The sequence below is a fragment of the Salvelinus namaycush genome, chromosome 20 (genome assembly GCF_016432855.1).
Source record: "Salvelinus namaycush isolate Seneca chromosome 20, SaNama_1.0, whole genome shotgun sequence".
In the NCBI taxonomy this organism is placed as follows: Eukaryota; Metazoa; Chordata; class Actinopteri; order Salmoniformes; family Salmonidae; genus Salvelinus; species Salvelinus namaycush.
Window position 1 is genome coordinate 45,709,606 of NC_052326.1, and position 21,003 is coordinate 45,730,608.

Sequence of the window (21,003 nt, forward strand, 5' to 3'; positions counted from 1 at the left end):
AATATGCCAGGGAGATATGTACATCAAATCAAATTAATTGTATTTGTCACAGACACATGGTAAGCATTGGTGAGTGTAGCAAAATGCTTGTGCTTCTAGTTCCGACCATGCAGTAATATTGTCGTGTCTTTGGCTATGCCGGATTAAGTGATATGATATGCTATTCTATAAAATAATTTCTCTGTAATTAATATTACCTGATTAAGCTAATCATTAAGCTAATCAGGTAGATAATTAACTAGAAAGTCGGGGCACCACAAAATAATGTTTATAGAGCTGTTATCTTCCGAATAAACTCTTAAAGACCTAGTAATCTTTTACATCAATTGCAGTCAATATTAATCGTCACCTTATTTCAGGCTCATCTGAACATCGTAGAATTCTTGGTTATCTTCACGAACCCTGGCTAACAAGTTGAATCAGCAATACAAACTTTGGTTTAATTATTTATTTACTAAATACCTAAATAATCACACAGAATTACATAAACACAGAATGGATATTATGTCATAAAGGAAAACGTCCCTGGTGGACGGAGCCGACATGACGGCTGGTTACACAAAGGAAAGGGGGTTGGGTTTGAGTGAGAAAGAGCGGGAAGACTGAAGAACAAAGGGAGAAGCTATGCTATCATAAATACAGTATCTTATGCATTCTAAATTACCGCCCATTTGAAAAAGGAGAATGCAATAAATATTTACTCTGAGCTGCGCTTCGGTAGGTTGCTGGCCGTAGATGTTGGCCGTGTTGCCCAACAGAGATTTTCCTTGTCCTTTGAAGAGTGTCTCTGGTGGTAAACTGGATATTTAGTAGTATCGTGTTGTTTGTTAGGACAGATCCTTTGTCCGTCCTTTCCTAGCCCACGTTTACAGCGGCCGCTGACAACTCAACGACTAGGAGGTATCACTTCTCGAGTGAATAAAAGTTCAAAGTTCATACCAAGTTGCCATACTTTTAGCTCATCCTATATTCTGGCTGGTATAGTCGAAATTCATCCTTTCGGCATGGAGGTCGTCACCTTCACATTGAAATTTGATGCTAATTTCGTTAGGTTCTTGCTGAGGTTGGCTTAGTTCTGTAGGTGGTCTTTGTCCTTCTAACATAGGGCTCTCGCCGTAATGTACCCGGAACAGCTTATTATCTGAACACTTTCAACATAGGACTGTCGCCCTAATGTCATCGGAACAGCTTATTATCTGAACACTTTCAACAAAGGACTGTCGCCCTAATGTCATCGGAACAGAAAGTTATATTTTCGTAAAGGGCTTATATAGTGTAGGGAGAGAAGGGTGTGTTTCATAGTTTATAACCAATGTCTCTTCACAGGGGCGGGCCACTGATTGAGCAGAGATTTAACCTTATGAAAACCCAATTCTCTCATTTGGAAGCTAAGATTACATTTCATCTTTTCACAAATAGTTTCATATTTAAACATTTAAATTGCACAACAATTCCATGTGAATCTGATAACTATAATGTGTAGATTTTCCAAGATACAGTTTATGTCATCCTATCATTAATAAGAATGTCTCAGATGACAACCGAACTGACATCATATTCATTAAGTACCAACGCATATTTTCAACTGGTTGGATTACCGAAATATGGTTCCTTTCCCCCCCACCTTTTGATGTTCCCAGACTCTATATGTTTAACAAAGGTTCTTCAAGAGTCCTTCTGTAGAGTCAAGACAGAGAGGGAAGGGAGAAAGGTATTTATGGGGGGGGGTCATAAACCTACCCCCAGGCCAACGTCATGACAATATCTAACAAGTAATCTAACAATTTCACAACAACTACCTTATACACACAAGGGGGCTGCTCCCTCTGCAGTTTCCTGAAGTCCACGATCATCTCCTTTGTTTTGTTGACATTGAGTGTGAGGTTATTTTCCTGACACCACACTTCGAGGGCCCTCACCTCCTCCCTGTATGCCGTCTCGTCGTTGTTGGTAATCAAGCCTACCACTTTAGTGTCGTCTGCATACTTGATGATTGAGTTGGAAGCATGCATGGCAACGCAGTCATGGGTGAACAGGGAGTACAGGAGAGGGCTGAGAACGCACCCTTGTGGGGCCCCAGTGTTGAGGATCAGCGGGGTGGAGATGTTGTTTCCTACCCTCACCAGCTGGGGGCGGCCCGTCAGGAAGTCCAGGACACAGTTGCACAGGGCGGGGTCGAGACCCAGGGTCTCAAGCTTAATGACGAGTTTGGAGGGTACTATGGTGTTAAATGCTGAGCTGTAGTCGATGAACAGCATTCTTACATAGGTATTGCTCTTGTCCAGATGGGTTAGGGCAGTGTGCAGTGTGATTGCGTCATCTGTGGACCTATTGGGGCGGTAAGCAAATTGGAGTGGGTCTAGGGTGTCAGGTAGGGTGGAGGTGATATGATCCTTGACTAGTCTCTCAAAGCACTTCATGATGACGGAAGTGAGTGCTACGGGGCGATAGTCATTTAGCTCAGTTACCTTAGCTTTCTTGGGAACAGGAACAATGTTGGCCCTCTTGAAGCATGTGGGAACAGCAGACTGGGATAAGGATTGATTGAATATGTCCGTAAACACACCAGCCAGCTGGTCTGCGCATGCTCTGAGGACGCGGATAGGGATGCCGTCTGGGCCTGCAGCCTTGCGAGGGTTAACATATTTAAATGGTTTACTCACGTTGGCTGCAGTGAAGGAGAGCCCGCAGGTTTTGGTAGCGGGCTGTGTCGGTGGCGGTTGGCGGGTGTATACTGCAACTAGAAAGTAATACTAAGCGTATGTTGTATAGTAAGCTGTTAGTAGCCCATGTGCCTAACCCTAATCATTTGGTCTAGTTTCCCCTCTTAATTTCGCCTACTATTCTGACTTGGTGGTGCACATTTAGCATATGACCTGTTTTTGAGAAATGTATTCATCAAATATTGTAAGAGCTTTTATGGTCTGCTTATATGCCCCCTTTATTTATCCTACGGTTCTGACTTGGTGTACAGGGAGAACACTGAATGAACTGTTTCGCTGCCAGACAAGGCTCCGCTGATAGCCAGGTGTAGCAATGGTAAGGGATTGGGATTGCTGTTGGGACAGCTTTATGTAGGCCCTAACAGTTTGTGGGCACCGTTTGTCACGTTATAGTGCAATTAATGTAAAGTTTAGTGTTGTGCAGTGACTTTGCTGGCATGCACTCCCAATTTTTGCTTTTGTTTGCCCCACCAAGAAAAATTTCCACTGCTGTGAGATTTCAAAACGTTTAAAACCATGGCTAGAGCACTTTGAGATCAGCTGATGTACGAAGGGCTATATAAATACATTTGATTTGATTTGATAATAACAGCAATATGCACAGTTATGAACAGGTTGTTTGGATCCTGGATGCTGATTGGTTGATAGCAGGGAGTTACAGCACCACAATCCCCATATTCCATGGGTAATGCCTGTTAACAGTTCAGTTAGATTTAACAATGAACATCCCCTGTGATGCATCCTATGGAAGTTAGACAGACATGGTCTGTCCTGGGCATCAATCTCATAAACCCTTTTGAGAAGAGAACCATGGCTGGTATTTAATATGCCCTAAAAAAAATTGAGCAATGGATATTCAGCACAACAACTTCATAAAAGTCATCTGGCAGAAGTAAATTCATCCAAAAACACATATAATTGTATATACACCGAGTGTACAAAACATTAAGAACACCTGCTCTTTCCATGATGGCAGACTGACCAGGAGGATGCTATGATCCCTTATTGATGTCACTTGTTAAATCCACTTCAAACAATGTAGATGAAGGGAGGAAGGATTAAAGAAGGATTTTTAAGCCTTCAGACAATTAAGACATGCATTGTATATGTGTGCCATTCTGAGGGTGAATGGACAAGATTTAAGTGCCTTTGAACAGGGTATGTTAGTTGGTGCTAGGCACACCAGTTGTGTCAAGAACTGCAACGCTGCTGGGTTTTTCATGCTCAGCAGTTTCCCGTGTGTATCAAGAATAGTCCACCACCCAAAGGACATCCAGCCAACTTGACACAACTGCGGGAAGCATTGGAATCAACATGGCCCGACATCCCTGTAGAACGCTTTCGACACATTGTAGAGTCCACGCACCGATGAATTGAGGCTGTTCCTGAGGGCAAAAAACACAATATTAGTAAGGTGTTCTTAATGTTTTGTACACTCATTGTGTATATGACATTACGGTGTTTTCACAAATTTCATGATATAATCGTCAAGCCCATTCAAAAGGTTTTTGATATTTGGTATTTTATTAGGATCCCCATTAGCTGTTGCGATAGCAGCAGCTAGTCTTCCTGGAGGATGATACGGAAGTAAAACGGAAGAGGTGTAGATCACAGTAGCCTACATCAGCCTTGCTGCCTACCCATTGGGCACAAACAGGTTGAATCAACTCTGTTTCACAATCATTTGTCAACGTATTGTGACGCGGCATATACGTGGAAAATACATTGGATTTGAAAAAAGTTATCAACTTTGTTTTTAGGATGAAATTTCAACCACGGGATTATGTCACCATGGTAACCAAATTTCAACAGACAACATAATGATATATAATCCATATCATCTACACTCAATCACAGTTATTACTTAGCTTCATTGTTATCCCTTCTAATCACCAAAATGAAATTCATAAGTATCCACCCCTTTTCACACAACATGCGTGTACTAAAGAACCACCTCATGCCACAACACAGCTGGAGCAGAATTCATATGAAATAACTAATTTCAACACACAAAAATATTATTAATTTTTACCTTTAAAACATCAGATCTTCAATGTTATATTCATTATCATAAAAAAAACAATAGCCTGGGCTGTCACGACTTCCGCCGAAGTCGGTTCCTCTCCTTGTTCGGGCGGCGATCGGCGTCGCTGGTCTTCTAGCCATCATCGATCCACTTTTCATTTTCCTTTTGTTTTGTCTTGTCTTCCCACACACCTGGTCTCATTTCCCTCATTACATGTTGTGTATTTAACCCTCTGTTCCCCCCATGTCTGTGCGGAATTGTTTATTGTAAGTGCATGTGCACGTTTTCTCTGGTGCGCGACGGGCTTTGTACCCATTTGTTTGTTGTTCTGGTTTCCGGTGGTTTTATGAATAAAACTGCTCCGTTGATTACCCAGTTTTGCTCTACTGCGCCTGACTTCCCTGCCGCCAGTTACGCACTCCCTTACATGGGCATTACTTCCTACTTGAGAATTGATCATCTACAGCTACCCTTTGGTCTCCCATCCAGGGTTTTAACCAAGCCCAGCACTGTTTAGCTAAGATATTTCTCACTGACTATTACCAATATGCTACCTGTTAGGAATGACGCTGGAGAAGAGAAGCAGGTACGAGGAGTCAACATTTAATCGGAACACACATGAAAACAGGAACAGAATCGTGTAAAACACAGACGTAAGACAATCAATGCAGCAGCGGGGAACAGAGCTGGGGACTGACCAATATAGGGGAGGTAATAAACAGGTGATTGAGTCCAGGTGAGTCCAATTTTCTTTTGATGAGTGTGCAGAGGGAAGGCAGGTGTGTGTAATGATGGTGGCAGGAGTGAGTAATGCAGGGCAGCCTGGCGCCCTCCGGGGGAAGAGCGGGAGCAGCCATGACATTACCGTGAGAATGATTGTTGAAAGTTCTCCACTTTAAAGCTAAATAGATTCACTGTTGCTAGCAAAGTCATTCCAAAGGTTAGGTTTAATGGAGCAAATTAAATGTGACTATATGTTGTCACTCATATATTATCAATGATGCTATTTAGGCCTATATAGAATTTGCAAAGTCATCAACAACTATTCCAATTCCAGCAACAGGAAATCAATTATAATTATGTGGATTATAATTAATGGCATTTTTTTAGTAGGGGTTGATACATTTTCAGTTAGGGCAAATTACGTTTTTAAAAGTGGAAATTACAAACTTTAGAAGCCTTTTGCATTTCCTGCTGTGCATGAAAATTACTGCAACAAATTAAATATGGCATCTGTATTTGGATAGGGTAATATAAAATAGTAATTTAATTTTAGTCGTCAACAGCAAAACAACATGAAAAAGCCATGGCAGCTCCCAACATGGGAGGGAATTATTTCACAGAAAAACATATTTCCAATGCAGTTTGATATACTCTTCACAAAATTATAAATGTACTACTTTGAAATATACATCTGCTCAAACAAAGAAAAAATATCCTTAAGTATGATCAAATTCATTTTGTTGAATGCACAAAAACGTGTTATAAATAGTGATTAGGGGATGTGAGGTTATCCTTCAACTGTAACAATTATCTAAAAACTTCTAGCACTGTATTTACAAATGTGGTCAAGTTGCATAGTAACAAAATGCATCAGAAAGAACATGACAGATAATATGTTTAAGCAAAAAGGCCAGGTGCGTTTCCTCTAAAAGAATCTCTGACCTCTCTCCAGCTAGCAAGCTCTTATCGTAAAACTGGTGGCTATGAGGCAGCACTACACTGTAGAAAATCTGAAATCGCACTCGTATTGGCAGATATGGTGATATACTGCCAGCTGTCCAACAGCGCAATGACCCTGACTAACTGATGATCGACAAGCACCTATTAGTAGTAGTAACACCTGTTTGCAGATGGTGGGCAATGTTAACTTGCCATCAGGGTCAGGGATGGTCTATTTCGGGACAAAGTAAGGCAATTTGGAGTAGCAAACTCCATCAATGTGTTTTTGTGACATTGAGAAAACAAATTTTAAATTGACTGATACACTTTGAGTCTATTTCTGCTCCTAGCATTCGGATGACTTTGGCTGTTATCGTTCAATAGCACACCTTCCCCAACATTCTCACCTTGACATACTTGGTGACATACTTGGTGACTCAAACACTTGAATAAATGCTCCATTGCCTCAGCCAGGGCTGCTACTTTGATGGATATTTCCCCACATCAAAGCAAAAAGCTGGATTTTAAAGACATTATTGTCTATGCAACCGTATGCAAAATATGCCCGTTTTCAGGATAGCTCTATTATAATGCAGGCCAGACATCTCATTGTGGGTTTGCCTGCTTCAGCATTTCAGTGCAGTAGAAGGCTGAATGCCAGTGAGGTCCCAGTGGTACTCATCCTATGGATGGACTTCCTTTCATACATGAGTATTCTGTGGTTTGTTTAGTCCATAAGTTAAGTCCAACGCAATGCCTTTCCAGTTTTCCAAACGAAGTCTGGGATGGTCCATCGTTTAGGCCTCAGAAGAAGCCTGTGGTTTGAGTTGAGCTTTCTCCATGGCTGTACCATAAGGATTGGATCGTTTGAAGAAGCCCAACTGGAAAGATTGAAAGAGAAAGGAGACTTAGAACAATTTCAAAGGTAATATTTACATGAATAGTCCTCATAGCACCAGACAGTTTAGTTAGTTTGCAGTTCATCGTTATTTGCTACCAACATCCACTTTCAAGACTGTCAAATTTGAAACACTTGATCTTATCTAATAGTTTTTAGATACCATTTCATGCTACTTCCTGGCTGAAAACAACTGGTGGTATCATGGTCAGGTCGTATACTGGTTGTAAAAGGAAGTAAAAAAAGATAGATTGTAATGTGGTTGCCTGACCATATAACAACCAAAATGTGATATCCCAAGACATCATCTGGTTATATGACAGATTCTCAATCATAAACAGTTAACAAGCATTATGACATTACATGCTTGTAATTTAGTATGCTAAGTTTGTCCTTTACGTGGCCACCTTTACCTTGTAGAGTACATATATGACCAGAGCTAGCAGCAGCAATCCAGCCAGTATGGCCAGAATGATGATCCACAGTGGTACCATGTACTGGCTGTCTGGCTTGTTCCACATCACTGGAGTCAGGACCTGCAACACAAAAACATGTTGTTACCATGGGGAAATGAGAAGTCACTTGAAAAAAATAGTTGATTTAAAATCTAAACGTGACATTACTCATAAAGGTTTTTTTAGTTTTTGTGTGCACATTTTCAAACAATATCCCAAATCACACAGACAGGACAGGCCTAAAGCATCCATACCATAAAGGTAAATGAACAGATGATTAAATAAAGGGGAAAATAAAACAGTGCTTGCCTTCTTGGATCCACTGGGTTTGAGTTTGGGAGCGATGGAATAGGGCATCTTCTCGACTCCGTACTCCACAGAACACTCCAGCACATACTGATTGTATGCCCTCTGCAGCATTTGTCCAAAGAAAGGATGAGTTTAATAAATAATTTTAAAAATATTGCCAAAGTGTGTACCAAATACCAAATACCTTTCGCTGTGAAAGTTCACTACCAGGAGAGGGCGGCATTGTACCACAGACTTGCGACCTACATTTATCTGTATCTCTTTCATCTTTTTTTTGTACTACTAATAATAGCAGTAGTATTATAGTACTAATACTACATCATCATAAGGTTTAATACCAAATTCAATCACATTTGATCTACAAAACAGAATATACAGTACATGTGCTATTCAAATGACCATTTAATATGAGGAGAAGGAGAATACAGGACATGATAGCAGTACAAACTACAGAGTCACGCTCTCTCACCTCAAGGAAGGTCTCAGGCCAGATGCGTGAGCGGACGGTCAGAATGACACTGCTTCCTCTCTCCAGTAACCCCACATGACAGCGCAGCCTCCAGCACTCAGCGGTAGAACACGACTATGGAGGAAGGAACACAGTCATCAATACAGACCACCAGTGCATTACATTTAATCAGTCTCACAAACAGTTACAGCTAACAGCCGGTGATTGTGAGCAGTACAAGAGGCTATACAGAACTTTTGATTCTGGGGTATCATTCAAGACCAAATTGGAGGTAAACAATTAGTAACTCAACTTCCATAATGTACATAGGCGAAAATCCCAGGGGGGACGCGACCCCCCCATCCTGGGAAAAAATATGATTTGTCCCTCCCAATATATCACTGTAAACATAACTATGTAATTTCAATAATATTAATAATACGCAATGAAAGCACTTGTGCTGATTATAGACACTTTATAGCGCGTTTTTAAGTTTCAAAAGATTGCGACCTCCCGCCCTTTGCCTCACAATGGTTTGATCCACTGCCCCCCCCCCCCTTTGCTATCATCAGTTTATTCCAAGATCAGCATGCAGCTGTAGTGCTTCAAAGTCCCTGTGATAAGGTTAGCGATAAACTGAACTCCAAACTGAACAGAACTACACTCTTCTACCATTGTCTTAAATATATTTAATGGTCTCGTTGCAAAAGCTAAATTGTCGCTACGGGACTTTGAAGCACCTGTGTGCCGATCTTGGAGTAAACTGACGATAGCAAAGATTATAGCAAACACCACAGAAACGGAATTGGTGCTTGCTAGCTCAACAAATTCAGCTATTGTGGAAAGCCAGCCAATATAAAATGAAAGCATAAACTATATTAAAATTACAAAAGGTTGCAGCATACGTTGTGTAAATGGTGAACGCATACAGCTGTCAACCCTTGTCACTGCAATCCGTTTCACATTTGCTAGCTGACTCGCTAGCTACCTTTAGATCGAAGCCCATTATAGAATGATAATAGATGATAGACATATCCTACTGTAAATAACTTGCACACTGTGTGTGTGTAGCCAGCCAGCCAGATAGAAAAATGGCAGAAAAAATAAAAAAAGATGGACATCAGAACATTTTTCAGTACACCAAAACACTAAGTAAGAACCCTAGTAGCCTAATATCTCATATACTAGTTGATAAAATATTCATAAGAAAGAAGTGAAATACTAATGGAAATGTTTCAAATGTGTCATTAGGCAGAGCAGGCATCAGATGGCACACAAACAGCAGAGCTGGCATCAGATGGCACACAGACAGCAGAGCTGGCATCAGATGGCACACAGACAGCAGAGCTGGGGACAGATATGCAGGGACAGACTGGCAGAGACAGGGAGTCTCAGGTAAGTTTGTTGAGTCTGTTTGGCAACATAATGAAAGGTTCTCTCTTTTTTGGACTTGTAAAATAGGGACATAATTGGACAACGCCATGAATACCCCCACTCTCAACTTAAACTGGTGACTGAACTAAGATTTTTTAAGGCAATGGTATTGATGTTGTGATTAATTGTGTAGTTTTGGGTACCGGTAGTTAGGAGTATGGCAAACACCTTATTTATTTTCTAGGAAACAGACTGTGAGTCAGTGAGGGTGGTGAAAGGGAAAGCGCCAGGGAGAGAGACTTCAGAGGACAGTGTCACAGCCACAGCAGGACCAGGTGTCAACCTTGTTGCCAGCAGCACCAGTATAGGGGACAGTGGCACAGCATTGTCCAGTTACCTCAGTGATGGCACAAAACCATATCAGCCACACCTAGAATTTATAGAACCGCAAACTCTTGCCAACAGAGTGTTGACATTTCAAGAGAAATGGTTTCGCGATTTCTCCTGGCTACATTATAATCCATCAATAAAAGGAGTGTTGTGTTTTCACTGTAGCCAAGGGTTTTGTAATGAGTGCGTACTGGCGGCAGAGAAGTCAGGCGCAGGAGAGCAAAGACTGTGTTACAACGGCGCAGTTTAATAATAAAAATCACGTGAACAAAAACAATAAATATATACAATGGGGGAAAAAACTTTGCACGCCAGACACAACGTGCACAAACTTGCAATCAACAATTCCGGACAAGGACATGGGGGAAACAGAGGGTTAAATACACAACATGTAATTATGGAATTGGAACCAGGTGTGTGGGAAGACAAGACAAAACAAATGGAAAATGAAAGGTGGATCGGCGATGGCTAGAAGACCGGCGACGCCGACCGCCGAACATCTCCCGAACAAGGAGAGGGACCGACTTCGGGGGAAGTTGTGACAGGTTTTCAAGCCAGCCATCTTTTGGCCAAAGAGCGGATGCTGCCTTCATTAGTGCAGGATTTAGGAACTGGAGAAAAGCCATTGAAAAATTCACAGCACATCAAAACTGCCAAACCCACCACCACTTTGTAACTGTAACAGCTCACCAACTAAATCCAATCAGTGTCCAGTTATCCAGCGCATGGGGTAAAGAGCAGGAGGACGTAAGGCATTGCTTGATGAAAATGGTTAGTTCAGTGCAGCATGTAGTAAGACAGGGACAAGCCTTTAGAGGCCACACAGATGACAGTGGACATTTATACCAGCTTTTGAAACTTAGGGCAGAAGAGGATGATCCCATTTTCCAAAGATACAAATCTGACCACCCTGAAACCCCTATGTCCAACAAGGTGGACTGTGCGGAATACTGCTATTAGAGCTGTGCTAGGGCAGTATGAGCGGGTACTAAGCAGCCTAGAGGAGATGGCAAAATCTGCATCCAAGACAGCTTCAACTGCCAGTGGCTTATACGAGCACTTCAGGAAAGGCAAGACTGTGTTGGGCCTCACACTTGCCTCTGCTGTTCTTGGAGAGCTTCAATGTCTAAACATTTCCCTGCAGAAGAAAACTCAGACTGTCTCTTGTATGCAGGCTGCAGTCGACTATGTGTGGTCTTCTCTTAGGGGCAAGAGAAATGACAAAAGCTACCTTGCACTGTATGAGAAAGCAACAACATTGATTGACTCCATTGAATCCATTAAGTCACACTCAAGACGATTTGCTGGCAAAGCAGTGGATCACTATAGGGCAGAATTTTTTTAAGTGTTGGATGGTGTGGAGGTTCAGTTTGGCGACCGTTTGGACCAGGACAGTCTAAACATCCTGCAAACGTTGGAAAGAGAGCTTCTCACAGGGGAGTTGGATGAGTCTCTGGATCAGTACCCTGAGCTGAACATAGATTATCTTTCAGTGTAGTTGCCTCTCTTTCGCAACAAATAACCCGGTACGGGCAGTGGAGAGGCAGCAGAGGTCCTCAGGAGGCTTCCAGTGGAGGTGCGGGGGTTGACCAAGTTGAGGTGCTGATCAGAATTTTGTTTGTGGTGCCAGTGTCTTCATGTGAGGCTGAGAGGAGTTTCAGTGCACTCCGCAGGTTGAAGACTTGGTTACGGACCAGCATGGGCCAAGAGAGACTGAACGGCGTAGTTGTCTGTAAAGTACATAAAGACAGGCTAGACAGTCTCAAGAAGGATAATATCTGCCATCAATTTGTTAGATCCATTGAAACCAGCAAACATATGTTCGGTTCTTTTGTTCAGTAGTGTGTATAGCAGTGGTTCTCAACCCTTTTTGGGTATTGGAACCCCTGCATATTTTGAGCAAAGCGGGCAAGGTTTTGAGTGGTCCTCAGGGACCTCCACCCCTCTATATTATATGTAAAGTTACTGGAATCCTTGTGCTGAATACGTTCATTACACTTTTTTATTTCACAGACATCTTGCAATTACACCAGGGACCCCTGGGGCTCCACGGAACCCTGTTTGAGAACCCCTGGTGTATAGTATGATATTTGTTCTTTTGTTTAGTAGTTTTCAGTTTTTAGTACATGACAGTACACCTACTAATGATTTATTTTATGTTATTTTATTTAAAATTGCGTACTTTGTGTGACATACTTGTCTATAGGTGCTGTTTGAAGAGGTGAGACACTGACTGAACAATAAATATGTATTTTAGAAGGACATTTTGGATGATTTATTTGAGTTATTCATTGAAGTAGTTATTTCGCTTTTAGAACTGTACTTATTTTGAGCTTTTTGTTCTTGTAAAGATATTGTAGAAGACTCAGGCCAGTGGCACATATTTAATGACTATATAAATGTATCAGAAAAAGTCTATTTAAAAGGTCAATTCAATACTGAGACCAACTTTGTGAGGGTTCTCAATGGAGATTATTTTAGATGAGATCGCACCAAGTTCATTGTATTTACGAAAACTGGACCCATACACAGTGTACAGTACCATTGCCACCTACTGGCCTTTCTTGGTATTGCTGGTTGCAAATACATACTGGAATGATAAGGAACACTGCTATAACTATTATTATTAGTAGTATTATAACGATGTAAACATTTGAACAAGTTGGGACAACCCTTTAGTTAACTACCTATCAATTATCCAGTAGTAGTAATTATGGTTCCTCAATATACATTTAACATATTACAATGTAGGCTATATGTTACAGCACTACTTTGTGTCCCCCTCAAGAATTGCTCTTGAGAAAATTCCATGTACTTGTCCCTTCCAAAGTTGATATCAGATTTTTGCCCCTGATAATGTATCTTTAAAGTAACTGTCCAGGGAAAATTGTACTTTTAAAAGTTAATATTCTGTTAACCCATACCCAAATAATGTTGACTCGTCTAATACTCGTATATGTGGCCAAAGTATAAATTGGAGAAAAAAAAACACTTTAAAAAACCCACCTTAAACTTCTTATCCCGTTAACGGGATCGACTTGACAACAGCCAGTGAAAGTGCAGGGCGCCAAATACAAACAACAGAAATCTCATAATTAAAATGTCTCAAACATACAAGTATTTTACACCATTTTAAAGATAAACTTGTTGTAAATCCAGCCACAGTGTCTGATTTCAAAAAGGCTTTACGACGAAAGCACACCAAACGATTATGTTGGGTCAGTACCTAGTCACAGAAAAACACAGCCATTTTTCCAGCCAAAGAGAGGAGTCACAAAAAGCAGAAATAGAGATAAAATGAATCACTAACCTTTGATGATCTTCATCAGATGACACTCATAGGACTTCATGTTACACAATACATGTATGTTTTGTTCGATAAAGTTCAAATTTATATCCAAAAATCTTAGTTTACATTGGCGCGTTATGTTCAGTAATGTTTTGCCTCCAAAACATCCGGTGATTTTGCAGACAGCCACATGAATTTACAGAAATACTCATAATAAACATTGATAAAAGATACAAGTATTAAACATGGAACTTTAGATAAACTTCTCCTTAATGCAACCGCTGTGTCAGATTTCAAAAAAACTTTACGGAAAAAGCACACCATGCTATAATCTGAGTACAGCGCTCAGAGCCCAAACAAGCCATACAGATATCCGCCATGTTGTGGAGTCAACAGAAGCCAGAAATAGTATTATAAATATTCACTTACCTTTGATGATCTTCATCAGAATGCACTCCCAGGAATCCCAGTACCACAATAAATGTTTGTTTTGTTCGATAACGTCCATAATTTATGTCCAAATACCTCCTTTTTGTTTGCGCGTTTAGTACAGTAATCCAAATGCGCAGGCACTAGGTCTAGACAAAGTCAAAAAATTCCATTACAGTTCGTAGAAACATGTCAAACGATGTATAAAATCAATCTTTAGGATGTTTTTAACATAAATCTTCAATAATGTTTCAACCTGAGAATTTCTTTGCCTTCAGAAATGCGATGGAACGCAGGTCGCTCTCACGCAGGTCGCTCTCACGTGGTCAACTCATGCCAGACACCTGACTCAAAGAGCTCTCCTTCCCTCATTCTTCACAGTAGAAGCATCAAACAAGGTTCTAAAGACTGTTGACATCTAGTGAAAGCCGTAGGAAGTGCAATATGACCCCAAAGACACTGTATATTGGATAGGCAAACCTACAAACCTCAGATTTCCCACTTCCTGGTTGGATTCTCTCTCAGGTTTTTGTCTGCCATATGAGTTCTGTTATACTCACAGACATCATTCAAACAGTTTTAGAAACTTCAGAGTGTTTTTTATCCAACTCTACTAATAATATGCATATCTTAGCTTCTGGGACTGAGTAGCAGGCAGTTTACTCTGGGCAGCTTATTCATCCAAGCTACTCAATACTGCCCCCAGCCATAAGAAGTTTTAAACCTGTTTTGCAAACAGACCATTTAAAAAATGCTTGCTATTTCCTCATAGAGAATGATGTCATTCTGCCTCATTGGCTGAGCTGGTCAATCAGTGTCCTGAATATTTTTAATAACCGTTATACGCCCGCACCATTCTGTTGTTGGGGTACTCCCACACCATTACAACACAGAAAAGCTGCTTTTTAACATACCTAAAATATAAAAAATATGAAGTAAAAGTATATAACTCATAATTGTAATTAATTATAGGTAATGTTTCATAGAAATCTGGAAACACTGGATAGTTTACTTTTAGGTTTTGGTAGAGAGAGATTCCCATTGCTTTTAATGAAAGGGAATGACACTAGTTTGTAGTTTTGTGTCCTTGGTGTAAAATGAGGAGCCATGGTTAATTGTTCTGTGGTGGAGAATGTAAGAGGACAAAAACAAAGAGCGGGAGACATTTATTTCACATGAAATGAATTCTCTACGACGTATAATTATGATCAGAGCTTATTATGATAGATATCCTCATCTCCTTTCACAATAAAATAATTTCCCTTCAGTTTGTGTTTTGCGGTATTAGGGGAAACCATGGATGGCTTTTCATGTTTTCTTTCTGTTGTAATTCAGCTCATGAGGTTACCGTTAGGACATGAAACGAAAGCCTTGACCCAAAGAGGGAGACTTCATTTACGATGAAAAACTACGAACATAAATACAAAAGAATAATAGACAATGACTTCAGGAAGAGAAGAGGTTAGGCAGGCCAATAAACTCCCATAAGACACCTCATTATCACCACTATACTCTCTAGCTTCTCTGCTCCCGGACCAAGTGCCAACTGACTTCATTTAACAGCAGCTATCTGTTGTTTTACTGTTTTCAGAGTCAATAGACCTCGGCGGCCGTGTGTCAGTGTTGACTCCACATGGGTTAGGCATGTCGAACCCCTAAACAAGACGAGTCTGTGGTGGGGTGGGGGGGTGGAACGTGAGAGAAAAAGAGAGGAAACAATAAGAGAAAACATCTCCCGGTCTTCATATGGGGGATCAGATGAACAGCTCTCGGGAGGCACTACTGGCTGGCTTTATAACACTGTAGGGACTGAGAGTGGGGTTAGTCCTGTCAGTGGATGGCTGTGTGTGTGCGTGCGTGCGTGCATAGTCATGTTTCCATTTGAAGAATATGTAGCTACAATGAGTTCTGTTTTTTTTATCGGTCTGGGGGTTTTCTTTCAGCAATAATTGTTCTCACCGTACATGCCAACAACATCACACTAACTGCACGTACCAGAGGTGACTGTAGAACCCCACCAACCCTCTTCCCCAAAACACAGACACACACCAGGTTATCTCACCAGGTTGCCTTGTTCATCCAGAGTATCCCTGTAGACCTCTCTCCTCTGGATGTGGTGTTCAGGGCTGGCTGTCAGTGGTGAGGGTGGCTGCTCTGTTGTAGGAGGCTGGAGCTGGCAACACACACAGAATAGTTATTTGGGTACCACTGGACCACTGCATATCCTTGGCATAATGAGTGTGAATGATATGACACTACACAAAGTAAACGACAAGGTATCAGGGGTGGGCGTGAATGTATACAGTATCTGGGATGAGTGCCTGTGGAAGTATAATATCAGCAGGTCCTTTTGTATGTATGTGTGTAAGTCTGTCCCTCACCTTGAGCTTCAGTGCATTGAGTGTGTGGTTGGAGCTGCAGTCGAGTGGTCCCTGAGTGATGACCTCCAGAGGGTACAAAAGGTCGTGACCCTGAGATTTCAGAGGGCAGCGCAGCTCCAGCACTGACTGACTGATCATACTGGGCCCGTTGTTCACCAACTGAAAGAGAGAGAGACAGAGAGAAAGAGGAAGAGACAGAGGAGGAGAGAGTGAGGAAGAGAGAGCGAGAGAGAACCCAAGTCAGCATACTGTACCAGGAAGCTAAGAAGATAAGCATTTGTTCAACAACCCAACCCTATTTGACTCCACTTAATAAAAATAAACACAACACAAAATCAACTCTCGTGGCACACACTGAGTAACTCGTGGCACACGCTGAGTACCTCATACACATGCTGGATCTCAGGCCCAACATCCTGCTCCTCTTGTAGGCTGTGGCTCATCCTCCAGTTCGGAGGAGGGAAGAGGAGCTTGTCCGGACGAGAAACGCTTAAATTGAGAATAGGAGAAAGATACACGTTGGAAAAGAGGATAAACGAGTAGGAGTGGATGCAGTAGACATACCCAACAGAATGTGGTACTCCAGCAATAAGGCCCGAGGGAGTGTGGTATATGGCCAATATACCACGGTTATATAAGCATGACGCAACCCGGAGTGCCTGGATACAGCCCTTAGCCGTTGTATGTTGGCCATATACCACAAACCCCCGAGGTACCTTATTGCTATTATAAACTGGTTACCAACGAAATTTGAGCAGTAGAAATAAATGTTTTGTCATAGCCGTGGTATACAGTCTGATATACCACGCCTGTCAGCCAATCAGCACTTAGGGCTCGAACCGCCCAGTTTATAAAGAAAGATATTTTACAATGTCGCTGGGGCTGTTGAGTTGCAATATATTGGTACCCAGTCAATTTGAGTGTAGCTAAACAGGGAGTATGTTTATTAGTGATGGTGATGGAGAGCGTTCAGTAACTAGTTTGTTTGTTCGTTCGTCCATCCAGCCATGATGACTCACCCCTGTAGGATAACATCAGCAACCACAGCCACTTCCAGATGAAAGAGCTCATCATCACTCTGGGATTTATTCTCATTTTTACTGAGCGGAGAAAGAACAGACAAGTGCAACACTTCATTTGGATTGTGCCAAATACTGTAGATGGTTTTTTAGACGTTCGCCTAACTGTCGACAACACTTGAACTAACTATCCACTAACCCTAACCTTAGCTCAGTCAGGACAAGGTAATAAGTATGGAAGTATTTAGAAGAATTTAGGTACTTTTTTAACGAAACACATTTAAAAGGGGAAAAAAACATTTAAATCACTCACATTCAACTAAATATGAATACATTCAATAAATACAAAGTCATTTATACACTTTCTGTGCTGAAGCTGCAACTGTGACTTACCTGCGTATCTGGAGCTCAAACTGCACTGTATTGTGAGTGTCCTTCAGTCGAGGCACAGTGAAGCGGAGGCCTGCCCACAACTGTGAAGATCCATAGAAAAGACAGGCGATCAGACACTAGAGATAAAGCTACCTCAGATCTGTCAGCAAGGCAGTCCGTCAAACACACAAACAGTCATTAACAGACCCTGGATCAATCTGGACCACGCAGTATCAGTCGTAAAGACACAGAATTGCAAAGACATACAGAAACTCACAATCAGAGGGACAGAAGTACCATACTGCTGTGGCAACATTGGATTGTTCCTTTTGTGACAATAAAGCTCAATTTGAATTTAAGAAACAGTTAGTCCATGAAGATCCACTTACACTTGTTCCAGACTTCATAGGGTTGCCCAGGTCACAGACCAGATAGCGGGTCTGATTCTCTGCCTCGTAGCTACAGGTCAGCTGAGTCAGACTCTGCTTATGAGATACAGTACGAGCAGAATTATGGCAAGAGAGACAAAGACGGCGATTTACTTCACAGCATTTCCACGTTTTCTCAAAACATTTATATCATAACCATTGTTTTAGTCATCAGGCTATCATTAGTATCAACACTATATTGGTATTAGTTAAATTATTGTTATGTGGATTAGCATATGTATCTTTATTATTTCAGCCCTGTTATTTTAGCACTGTCGTTTCCATTAGAGACATATTATGAACTTTAGCCGTAACATAAGAGGGACAGGACAGATGGTTGCTCCCTCACCGCGTTGTTGCGGGCTATACCACTGTAGTCAGCCTCCGCGGGCAGCACCACGTAAAGCTCTGCCTCGTAGGCCCCGCCCTCTCCCTCGTTCCTGGCATTGAAGGTCAGGGTCAGGGAGTTCTCGTCGCCAAGATACACCTCTGTCCTATCGCTAAGGAAACCACAAGAAAATACAACAACAACGTAAAACAAGTTCTTTTTTTCCCAGACATTTCCGCAAACATGACGAGACCTGTTGCAGATGTTTTGTCTCTCATGGAATTTACATTTTATTTTTTCTATTTCACCTTTATTTAACCAGGTAGGCCAGTTGAGAACAAGTTCTCATTTACAACTGCGACCTGGCCAAGATAAAGCAAAGCAGTGCGACAAAATCAAACAACACAGAGTTACACATAAACAAACGTACAGTCAATAACACAATAGAAAAATCTGCATTGTTTTTTTTGTTGCATTGTTTACATATGATGAACATACATTAGTAAATAATCTCCTTTCATCTTTGAAGAGCAATTAAAGGTTTGCCAGGGAGCTGCTGGACATTGTCTGTCACAATATCAGTGGGGGGGAAAGCATTAACCCGCAAACACACACACAACGTTGTCTCAAACTTGACTCCAAGCATCCTACGTTTTCCAAATGGTGGTGGTAACCATACGTGTATCCTACAGTCAATGGTCATTATCTTCATAAGTGTGTTCCCACTGGGCACACTAGGTCATTTCAATGTGGAAATGTGGGTAATATTTGGTTGAGATGTTAATCAATGAGATTTCAACCTTTATTCACCCACTCAAAAAGACAGCCAGACGTTTGTTGAATTCCCAATGTGTTGTCACTGCGCTTTCAACCATTTAAAAGCATAGAAAAGTTAAAATAGGAGTACAATATCAGATATTTTGTATTTATACAACAACTTAATGTGTTATCACTGTTCTTCATCTAATAACAGAACCAAAGGACCTGGATTGCTGTTGAGATTACATTAAACGTACATAGTGCAAATGATCAATGCTGTTAGAGATTCAGCACAGATTATTATAGCAATTGTGAAGATCTCCACAGACCTGCGACCTTTCTATGCCATCTTTAACATGCATGCATTCTATGATTACATAAGAAGACATGTATAGTTACAGTAGCCTATCTTCAAAATGTGGCCATGGGTGTGTTACTCATTTTAAGGTTGAATAAATACTGTTACATTAGTTCGTAAGATAAATTTAGGCTATTTACTGTATTACAAAAGTAATATTGAATTGTGTTTGGTTGACAACGCAACCAAATATCTAATGCTTTGATAGTTTCATCTGAGCAACTGACTTAATCCTATTCTTTAACTTTTATTTTAACTTTAGTTGGAGACGTGAATCCAACATATAATTTGTTAACTTGTCTACAAGTTAATAGGCTATTTACTGTGTTGCAGAAGTTATATTAAATTATGTTTGGTTGTCAACACAACTAAATATCAACATATTTTGTGCCACTGACTTAGTCTGGCTTTAATTCCATTTTGTCTACAAATTAATAATTGGTATATTGAATTCACGTCTCCATCTCAACCAATAATCAAAGTCCAACAATAGGATTAAATCAAATCAAACAATATTTAAAGTGCATTTAAAGTTTGATTTGATTTAGTCCTATTCTTTAATAACTTAGATTTTTGGTTGAGATGGAGACATGAATCCAACATTTTAATGATTAACTTGAAGATTACATTTCAAAACAACCAGAGCTTGAAACCCCTGGCCTATATGTATTGTTTATTTTTAGTTGAACCCTGGGTTGAATTGAAACAAAAGACAGTACTTCCGTCTTCATCGACCTGGCCAAGGCTTTCGACTCTGTCAATCACCGTATTCTTAACGGCAGACTAAACAGCCTTGGTTTCTCTAATGACTGCCTCGCCTGGTTCACTAACTACTTCTCAGATAGAGTTCAGTGTGTTAAGTTGGAGGGCCTGTTGTCCGGACCTCTGGCAGTCTCTATGGGGGTGCCACAGGGTTCAATTCTCAGGCCGACTCTTTTCTCTGTATACATCAATGATGTTGCTCTTGCTGCTGGTGATTCTTTGATCCACCTCTACGCAGACGACACCATTCTGTATACATCTGTCCCTTCTTTGGACACTGTGTTAACAAACCTCCAAACGAGCTTCAATGCCATACAACACTCCTTCCGTGGCCTCCAACTGCTCTTAAATGCTAGTAAAACGAAATGCATGCTCTTCAACCGATCGCTGCCTGCACCTGCCCGCCCGACTAGCATCACTACTCTGGACGGTTCTGACTTAGAATATGTGGACCACTATAAATACCTAGGTGTCTGGTTAGACTGTAAACTCTCCTTCCAGACTCACATTAAGCATCTCCAATCCAAAGTTAAATCTAGAACCGGCTTCCTATATCGAATCAAAGCCTCATTCACTCATGTTGCCAAACATTC

The 21,003-nt window shown here is 41.1% G+C and overlaps 1 protein-coding gene across 1 annotated transcript in view; it reads right to left on the bottom strand.

Annotated features, from left to right (window-relative positions):
- Window positions 1-5,344: 5,344 nt before the first annotated feature.
- Window positions 5,345-21,003, bottom strand: part of LOC120065410 (integrin alpha-5-like) — a 63,177-nt gene continuing 47,518 nt past the window's right edge. Inside the window, exons 20-30 of the mRNA XM_039016400.1 lie at window positions 18,553-18,703; window positions 18,165-18,257; window positions 17,797-17,876; window positions 17,404-17,484; window positions 16,768-16,873; window positions 16,385-16,543; window positions 16,066-16,176; window positions 8,543-8,656; window positions 8,074-8,175; window positions 7,723-7,845; window positions 5,345-7,292 (exon numbers count right to left, since the gene is read on the bottom strand). Of these exons, the coding sequence (XP_038872328.1) occupies window positions 7,209-7,292; window positions 7,723-7,845; window positions 8,074-8,175; window positions 8,543-8,656; window positions 16,066-16,176; window positions 16,385-16,543; window positions 16,768-16,873; window positions 17,404-17,484; window positions 17,797-17,876; window positions 18,165-18,257; window positions 18,553-18,703 (1,204 nt within the window). The 3' untranslated portion in view covers window positions 5,345-7,208. The remainder of the gene's footprint in view (window positions 7,293-7,722; window positions 7,846-8,073; window positions 8,176-8,542; window positions 8,657-16,065; window positions 16,177-16,384; window positions 16,544-16,767; window positions 16,874-17,403; window positions 17,485-17,796; window positions 17,877-18,164; window positions 18,258-18,552; window positions 18,704-21,003) is intronic.